The sequence below is a fragment of the Cebus imitator genome, unplaced genomic scaffold (assembly GCF_001604975.1).
Source record: "Cebus imitator isolate Cc_AM_T3 unplaced genomic scaffold, Cebus_imitator-1.0 Scaffold217, whole genome shotgun sequence".
NCBI classification, from domain to species: domain Eukaryota; kingdom Metazoa; phylum Chordata; class Mammalia; order Primates; family Cebidae; genus Cebus; species Cebus imitator.
In genome coordinates, this window is record NW_016107532.1 from 517,934 (window position 1) to 527,844 (window position 9,911).

Sequence of the window (9,911 nt, forward strand, 5' to 3'; positions counted from 1 at the left end):
TTCACCATGTTGACCAGGATGGTCTTGATCTCTTGACCTCGTGATCCACCCGCCTCGGCCTCCCAAAGTGCTGGGATTACAGGCTCGAGCCACCGCGCCCGGCCTAAACTATATAATTTTTAACAGTTTACCAAGCATCCCTTATAACAGCCTTGTGTAAAGGAGTTTATTAACTTCATTTTACTGATGGGAAACTAAGCTTCTAAGAGATTAGGTAAATTGTTCAAGGTCTAGAGTTAATGAGTAGCGAGGCTGGGATTCAAATCTGGTCCTCCTGAGGTTCTAAGTGCTATGCTCTTCCTATGCCACATTATCTAACCATGTGACTACACCTCAGTAATTCATCACCTTGAGCCTTTGTGCCACTGTCTTTTAAACAGGGAGGAAAACATGGAGAATAATTACATCAATTCCACGGTCCTTTCCAACTCACACATTTCTATGCCTATAATTTGAGGGACTTTGGAATTTGAGTCGTGTTCATGGAGTTTAATCTCATTACTCAGAGCGTCGATCATGAATTTACATTAATTTGGCTGGTGATTTTGTCTTCATGCAGTCTTTTCTCCTGGTTTCCTAGGTCCTTCAATACATAGCTTGGAGAAACAGCCCTATTGCGTACTTCTTACCTCAGTGTAACCCATGCTGGCTGCAGCAATGAGGGCCTGTTGGATGGCATGGCTCTTCTTAAACACTCCTTGCTGCTGGCCGGCCATTGTCCAGTCACACTGAATCAAAAACTTGACAACCTCCAGATGACCTCGGAGTGCAGCATGAACCAAAGCACATTGCCCGTTCTTATCCAAATGATCCACCTAGAAGGAGAGGACAGGAAATCTGTGTGAACACAGACTTGTGGCTGAACTCACAATCTAGACACATCCACCCATTGCACAAGTGTAGACTACTAAGAATCATCATTTCCACTCTCTGAGCAAATTCAGGAGACTCTGCTCAGCCTAGATCATAACTGAGCTACAACTATGCTAAATGTCCCTCTGGGAAGAACTTCTTTTCCTCAAAAAAGATCAAACTCGTTTTCACATTCAAAGAAAAACAAAAACCAGAACTCTCAGCTTGAACTTTGTCTTCCTGAGGTAAATCCTTCTTTGTTTCCTCAAATAGTTCTTTTTAGACCAAGATTTGAGAAACTTGTAGCTCTGCTGGCATAAAAAAAAATTATCTCTGAAATCAACAAAGGGAAGAAAAACATTATGAAGCTACAATTTTTTGTTCTTCCAAAGAAGCAAAATGTCTCATATCATGAATTGTCTGACCACCAAGCTTTGGCAAAGTCTGCTTCTCTCTTCCAGCAGGAAGGAAGAATCGTAAAGATCTGCCCCAAATGTCTAGAGGCACTTTTGGCTTATTGCTAGACTAAGCATCAATAGAGTCTTTATAATTTCAGTGTTCGTTACAAGTTTAGGCTGAAAGAAGACCCTGATCAAGATCGATTTACCAGAAGGGCCTTCATTTCAGTAGATGAGTAGCCTTTCATGAGATCAGTAGCCTTTCATGAGATGAGTAGCCTTTTCTGGTAGGCAAGTAGTACTTGCCTGGTAGTTAGATCAGTTGAAAATGTAAGTTCTGTTTCTGGCTTTCCCACTGACTTCAGTTCCACCCAGCCATCCACATAGTGAATATTTACTGAATACAGAGTATGTGCAAAGTACCATTTAGGTGAATAAGACAGTAATATACAGGTACTGCTCTCAAGGACTCTCCAACAAGGTAGGGGAGCTGTGACCAATGTGACAAGAGCCTGCCCAACACAGGAGTATACAATAAATTTAAAAGTAAAAGTGAAATAACATTTCAGAGGATGGAAAAATTAATTCCTGGCTAGCATCAGAAACAGATTCAGATAGAAAGGTATATCTTGACTGGCTGAGATGGAAAATGATTTGTGTATTCTAGTTTTTGTAAAGGTAGGACACATGAAAGGGAAGTTTAAACTCTAAGGTTGAAAAGGTCTTTTGGGACAGAGCGTGGATATTTTTGAATTCCAGGGTAAGTGGTCTGAATTTTAACCAGTAGGTAGTGGAGTCATTGAGTGTTTTCATGCTCAGAACTGTATTTTCAAAAACTAAGGGAATGGATAAAAGAAACCATGGCTCCTTGGTTGATTCCAGGACTGGGATAACAGATGAGATTAGAACATCTTGTGGTGTCAGAAAGTGCTCAAAAAATAATAGAGGGAAGTTGAAAGGACACAGGAATCAATTTGAAGGAGTTCCCAATGGTCAAAACATCTGGGGCAACGTGAACAATGAAATGAATAATAATGGTAATGGATTTCAGGCTGTAGAATAAATATCCACAACTTCACAGTAATATAAATAAATACTTGAATAAATACATGGGGGAGAAGGGATCACTTTTCCTTACAGTAAAATGTCAATTAGTAAATGCTGAGGGAATGATGGAAGTAGAAAATCACTGTTAGGGAAACATCAAAGCAATAATTATTGCAGTGACTGGGCACGGTGGCTCATGCCTGTAATCCCAGCACTTTGGGAGGCTGAGGTATGTATCCAGATCGCCTGAGGTCAGGAGTTTGAGACCAGCCTGGCCAACATGGTGAAACCCCATTTCTACTAAAAAATACAAAAATCAGCTGGATGTGGTGGTGGGCGCCTATAATTCCAACTACTCCAGAGGGTGAGGCAGAAGAACCGCTTGAACCTGGGAGGCGGAGGTTGCAGTGAGCCGAGATCGCGACATTGCACACCAGCCTGGGTAACAAGAGTGAAACTCCTCTCAATAAAATAAAAGATAATAATTACTGCAGCAAGAATCACTGATGGATCCTAATATTAGTGGACAAAAGTATGATGAATACTAGGATGTCTATCTTCCCAGTCTCAAAGCATATCCCTAAAAGATATTTTTTAATTACAAAAGGAAAAACAGTAACTTCAGAGTTGAGAAACCTGGAAGACACTACCTTAGCCAAGTGACTGAGGTTGACACCACCTGTAATAAGACTTATCAATAGCAGGTACCTCAAGTGCTGCATTTTCATAAGGGTACAGCATTGCTTATGTGGTATTCTTGCCAAAAATACATACACTCAATCTCATCATGAGAAAATCATAAACAAACTAAAATTAAAAAACAATTCTACAGAAAAACTGGTTGGTATTCTTTGAACTGTCAAGCTCATAAAAGACGAAGAAAGACTGAGAAACCCTCACAGATTGGAGGAGACTAAGGAGACACAACACTGCATGTAATGGGGGATCCTGGCTTGGATTCGGTAATGCAAAAAGGATATCAGTGGGACAGTTGGACAAATTTCAGTAAGGTCTGTAGATTAGTTAATAGTATTATCACCAAATTAATTTCCTGGTTTTGATAATTAGACTATGATTACTTAGGCTGTTAACATTAGGAGAAACTGAGTGAAAGATATACAGAAACTCTATGCATTTTTTTTTTTTTTGCCTACAAGAGAACTATTTTATTTGCTCTTTAGTTGACATGTAATAATTGTACATATTTATGGGGTACAGTGTGATATTCTGATACGTGTATGCAATGTGTAATGATCAAATTAGAGTAATTAGCATGCTAATCACCTCAAACATGTATAATTTCTTTGTGTTGGGTCTCTGCACTATTTTTACATTATCTTTGGAAGTCTAAAATTATTTCAAAATAAAAGGTTTACAAAAGCTAAGGTCACGGTGTGTAACAGATGAGATGAGAATGTGAAAAAGGGGTTTGTTACACAGGAAGACTCCAAGAATAATTCAGGAGGATGGTGGCAGTTGGGGTAGAGATAAATGAATAGCTTCTCAAGCTATTCTGAGGATAACATTGAAAAGGGTTGGCTACTAAATGAATTTGGAATGGGAAAATGAGAGAAAAATGTCAATGATTCCCTAGTTCTGAGAAAAAAGGAGGCTACATTAGCAGCTTTTGAAAAGCCAGAAAGAGGAGAGTAAAGATGAGTGATTTTAGAAAGCTGGATCTGAAGAACTAGTCAGGGATCTGGGCATGTCTGCCAAGGAAGCATTTACAAATGTGAAACTAGAGCTCAAAAACATTTTCAGGAATTAGCAGTTTGGGGGTAAAGAGTCACCAAAATGTAGTCAGGAGAACTAGAACCAAATCGGGTTTGATGCCACAGCCTATGACTTTAACGCTGACGCCACGGCAGAGTATGAGGATGGAAAAAAGACCAGGAACAAAATCTTAGTGAACAGTTATATTAGAAGAAGAGAGGAGCAGCCAGAGAAGTGGGGAATGACATTAACAGTTTACTATTGGCCAGGTGCGGTGGCTGTAATTCCAGCACTGTGGGAGGCTGAGGCGGGCAGATCACCTGAGGTCAGGAGTTCAAGACCAGCCTGACCAACATGGTGAAGCCCCATCTCTACTAAAAATACAAAAATTAGCTGGGTGTGGTGGTGGGCGCCTGTAATCCCACCTACTTGGGAGGCTGAGGCAGGAGAATTGTTTGAACCCGGGATGTGGAGGCTGCAGTGAGCTGAGAATGTGCCACTGCACTCCAGTCTGGGAGACAGAGCCAGGCTCTGCCTCAAAAAAAAAAAAAAAAGAGTTTTNTTTGTACTATTGCCAATACTATGAAGGGGCTCAGAGAGATGAGGAAGGAGACAAAGCTGCTTTATTTGGTGACTGGCAGTCATTAGTGACTTTCAAAAGAGTAGCTTGGTAGAATATAGGGAGGTTGGGCTATTTTCTTTTTTACGGATACTATTTATTAGGCACTGTATAAGATTAAGAGACTTTACTTCTTTTAAAAAGGCTTTATCTCTTTTAATCCTTACACTGACTCGTCTAATACCCTTTTTATAGAGGAAAAGTGAGACTGAGAGAGGTTAAGTGACTTGTACAAGCCCTCATATGAATTAAGTATGGACACGGGCTTTGACCTGGTTGTGTTTGATGCTAAAGCTTACCATTTTAATGACCTGCCTTCCTTCCCATTCACGGAAGCCAGAATGCAAGTGGTTAAGGAGTAATAAGGAGGTGAATGTGGCCATTATAGAGGACTCTTTTTTTTTTTAATTTTTTATTTTTTTATGTATTTTTTTTATAGAGGACTCTTAGGACAGGTTTGGTAAATGTGAAAGGGAAGAGATGGGATGCTGCTTCTGGTTAGCAAGGGAGAAGAAAATTTCTTTTTTAGGTTAGGTAGGTTTCTACATTCATAAGTTTGTAGAAACTGAGAAAAAAGGTAGTGTGAATTTAGAAAAAGAATGAAATAACGTGAGAGAATGAGCAACACAGTGGGTTAAGAGTGTAAAGGTTGGAGACAATTGCTTTGGAAAGGAAGGTAAGTACCTCCTTCTCTAAGGCAAAGCAGAGGTGAGTGGAGGTAAGAACTGATAGAGTTTTGAGATACAGGCACCTCAAGATGAGCTTGGTCATACTGATGAAGAGCACGAGAGGCATGATAGGATCTTGAAAGAAGTGCATATGATTTACATATCTGCTCTGGGGAAAACAATGAAAGATGAAGAAAAGGATGGCTTGGCAGTTTAAGGGCTGAGCAGCAGGGACGACCCAGCTGAGATCTGAATATGAAGTGACAGCAATAATAAGAAGGGCCAGATACCGTGGTTCATACTTGTAATCCTAGCACTTTGGGAGGCCACAGTGGGAGGATCTCTTGACCCAAGGAGTTTTAGCAAACCTTGGTGCAATAGAGCAAGATCCTGTCTCTACAAAATAGGAAAAAAATACAGCTGAGTGTGGTGGCGTGTACCTATACTCCTGGCTACTAGGGAGGCTGAAGACTGCAGTGAGCTATGATCATGCTACTGCACTCTGGCCTAGTCAAGAGAGCAAGACTTTGTCTCTAAAACGAAAATAGTAATGAGGCCTGGTTATTGTTTCTAGAGGGGTCCATTCAAATGAATGGGATGTTACAGGTGGACAATCACTGTGCTACAGTAAACTTCTAAGGCTCCAGGATGTCATGGAGAGGCCTACATCTCAGTTCCTAAAGGAGTAGGAGGAGTCCCACTTTCTTCCCTGGTAACAGCACTGGACATCTCAGAATGAAGTCATACATATGACTTATATTTCACTGTGAAACCACTAACATCCTCAGTTTGTTTTCAGGACTGAAACAAATACTATGAGGCCAAAACTTTTTTCCCAGAGGCCTACATTTGTAAGACCAGCATTTTTCTTTTCACTAATATTGTGAAATCGAGTTCTTTTTATACATAAAGCAAATATATTTTGGAAATGTTTTCAGAGAACTGAACAGCACTAACAGAAGCACTTTGAGGTGCCCTTGGTCAGTCTGAGTATAAACAGGGAGAATCATCTCCTCCCCATATCTCTAGAGTGGTGGTCTGCAAGGACAGGATAAGGGTGTCTGATCCTGTGCTCATCTCCATGGCTAAGTTTTCTTCTCTACACAGTCTGCAGCTGTCATTCAGTCCAGATCTGCCATTGCAGTCTCCTTACTGCCTCACTTCTTCCTCTCTTTGTTAAAAAGAGGCTTCTTCTGAGCTCAGAAGAACATTTCTGGGCTGTCAGGTAGAAATTTCTTGTGGTTACTGATAAATGCAGTTTCCCAAGTACCTCTTAAAGGTTTTAGAACTGTGTGCTCCTGCAAGATGGATGGCAGTGGCCCTGCACATATGCAGAGCCAGCACTCTCTCTATCTGCTCTCCATCAAGGTTGGATATACTCTCCCCAGACTCATGAGGTAACATGGAGAAAGGAAAGACAATGCACTGAAAAGAAAGAAAAAGGGAAGAAAAGCAGAGTACCTTAGCCCGTTTCTTGCACAGCAGCACCACAATGCTCAGGTAGCCTGCTGCTGCAGCATATCCCAGCGGAGTCAGGCCACTTTCAGAAGAGGCATCCACGTTGGCCCCGAACTCCAGTAGCAGGGCTACCATTTCTGTGTAACCAAGATGGGACTGAACACATAGAATTGGAGCATTATTTAAAACCTCTGTCCGGTAATTAATATTGGCACCTCCCAAAATCAGCAGTCGGCTGACCTAGAAATAAATAAACGGAACTAATAATTAGACAAATAGGAGTCACATCCTTTCAGTCATCTTTCATTAAACCATCTAAGATTCTACAACAGTGTCTAGTAGCATTTAGTAATTGCTTTATTTTATAACCTCATTTGTTCCTTTTTCTTTTCCTTTGGCAGATAATGTAAAATATCTCCTTTACATACACAGTATAGTAGCTAGAGCAATTGCCTCCCATACTGCAGTGCTGAACATTGTCTCTATGAAGTGAGCTCTTGGTCAGAAAAGCTCCTACCAAGACCAAGGCTACCTGAGATCAGTTTATTCTCTGGAACCAGTAGGAGCTGATCCCATATGTCAGAGTCAGCTTATAGAAGGTAAGAGGACAATGGAGCTAGTCTCTAATTTATAGAATAAAATTTAACAATTTAAAATATATTATCAATAAAAGGCTAATAATAAGAGAGAGACTAAGGCAAGTCCAAAATCAACTACATAGCTACTTACTGTCCTTCTAGTTTTATTTTTTCACAGTTAATTCTTCATAATATTTATAATTTCTTTACACTTGTACCTTTATATTTGGAGTATACAGATTTCGTAAAGATGCCAGTGCCATGGAAAGACCTTCTGTGCTATAGGAGATCCAGAGACCTTGGAGGATGGAGGATGATACACCAACTTTTTTACTCAAACCCTGAATAAGAAATACAATTAAATTATTAGCCCAGAAAAAAAAAATAGCATCAGTGGTAAATTAGTGGCCTCTTTGGTACTAATGAATGAGAGTAGAGTCTCACCCTAACAACGTTCATGCCAGGCAAAGTCTAGGCTGGGGGACAAAGATCAGTCCTGCAGGAACAAGCTGACTTAAATGGTCTCTATCTCTGCAATCCTTAGCAACGCATCTACTTAACACTTCTCTTTTCTTTTATATCTGGATAGAATTTATTTTTCCATATCTTTTTTATTAGCCTTCTTCAATAAATCTCTTAAATTCAAGTTACTAAATTACACAGTGTGGCAGAAATAATGCAACGTGATCACTGATTTCCATTTCATTTTCTTCCTGAACATTTGGAAAAACTCTATTTCCCAGCCTCCTTTACAGTTAGGGAGGCCATGTGACTGAATTCTGGTGAATAAAATTAGCCTAAGTACTATGTCATGTCCAGGCTTGGCTCCAAAACTTCCTGCATTATTTCTCCACACCTTCTATTGTTCCTTTTGATTGCAGGCCAGATGTAGAATATCCGAAGGAGAATTCTGAGGCCCAAGGTGATTTTATTTTATTTATTAATTGTTTTTATAGAGACAGGGTTTCTCCATGTTGGTCAGGCTGGTCTCGAACTCCCAACCTCAGGTGATCCACCTGCCTCTGCCTCCCAAAGTGCTGGGATTATAGGAGTGAACCACCACGCCCGGCTGGCCCAAGGTGATTTTTAAAACTACTACATGGAAGGAGCCTGCCCAGAGATCTGCACTGTTCTGCAATGTAAGGAGAAAGAAGTCTTTGTTAAGTCATTGAGATTTTGCAGGTTGTCACAGCAGCTAGTGTTCTTCACCCTAACTAAGATACCCCAAAATGATTACATATGTTTATCCTGAGGAAAAAAATAGCAATACAGGCTTGACTGCCATTCACAACAAATTTTCTCCTAGTATCACTGGCACAGGTCCCACGACGTGTACTAAAGTTTGTCCATATCACATGGGCTTCTCCAGAAGGAAGTTAGAATAATTTGTTCTTCAGATCTTCTAATTGTTGGACACTCTCTGACGATCATCTTACTCTTCTGCTAATATGTGGATCAAATCAGTTAAAGAAGGAAATCCTGAGGGCAGGAGGATATTAACAATGGAATTTGGATTGTAATAAGAGATATAGGGAGGTATTTCTTTTAACAACTTAAGCTACTTCTGCTTTCTTTGTCCTTGAAATGTAGAATGTTCTTGCCTAGAATACCTACATGTATCCAAAATCAGCAAGTTGTGTTTATCTGGCAGACTAGGGAAGGGGCACAAAGGAGGAATATGTAAGTTACTTATGGGTTATAAATTCATCTAACAAGACCTCTAGTCATGGTGGTCAATGCCTTCCCATAGAAGGTTCAGGGTCTCTAAAGTGGGTTAGGAAAAAATTTCCTGTAGAGGGAATTCTCACACTAGAGGAAAGGCTGAAAGGTGAATAATGCTGTGGGAAGGCTAGACACATGAACATTTTAAAAGGCTTTTCTGACACAGGCACTTTTTTTCTCCCTGTGGGGTTATTTTGATGCAACCAAAAATTAAATCATTAAACTTTCCCATTAAAAATTTTATTTTCATCCAGGTGCAGTGGTACATGTCTGTAATCCCAGCACTTTGGGAGGTGGTGGTGGGATGATTGCTTGGGCCCAGGAGCTCAAGACCAGGGAAGTATAGGGAGACCACATCTCTACAAAAAATTAAAGTATTAGTCAGGTGTGCTGGTGCATGCCTGTGGTCCTAGCTACTTGGGAAGCTGATGTGGGAGGATTGCTTGAGCGTGGGAGGATGAGGCTGTGGTGAGCAGTGACTGATACTGCACTCCAGCCTGGGCGACACAGAAGAAAAAAAGACTTCTACATTTAAGTTTTAAAATTATAAAAATAATATAAATTTGTTATAAAAATCAAATAAAAATCAAATTTAATATGGTATTAAAAATAAAAGTAGCTTCAACCACCCATCTCAATCCTAAGAGGTGGCTCCTATTAATATATTAGTGTTTATTATTTAAGACATTATATATGGAAAATACAAGTGCATATAAACTATGTAAAATTTATTAAACATTTTTTATTAAGGAAAATTTCAAACCTACTTACAAAAGTAGAGAGGAATAGTATAATAAAGCTCTCATGTACCCATCACCTCCCTTCAATAATTTTTTTTTTTTTTTTTTTTTTTTTT

At 39.8% G+C, this 9,911-nt stretch overlaps 1 protein-coding gene across 8 annotated transcripts in view; it reads right to left on the reverse strand.

Annotated features, from left to right (window-relative positions):
• The window catches only part of TANC2 (tetratricopeptide repeat, ankyrin repeat and coiled-coil containing 2), a 437,594-nt gene that overhangs the window by 26,463 nt on the left and 401,220 nt on the right, over window positions 1-9,911 (reverse strand). For all 8 annotated transcript variants that reach the window (XM_017549227.2, XM_017549226.2, XM_017549224.2 and 5 more), the window contains 3 exons: window positions 7,552-7,674; window positions 6,759-6,995; window positions 630-815 (listed from right to left, as the gene is read on the reverse strand). In XM_017549227.2, coding sequence (XP_017404716.1) covers window positions 630-815; window positions 6,759-6,995; window positions 7,552-7,674 — 546 coding nt within the window. The remainder of the gene's footprint in view (window positions 1-629; window positions 816-6,758; window positions 6,996-7,551; window positions 7,675-9,911) is intronic.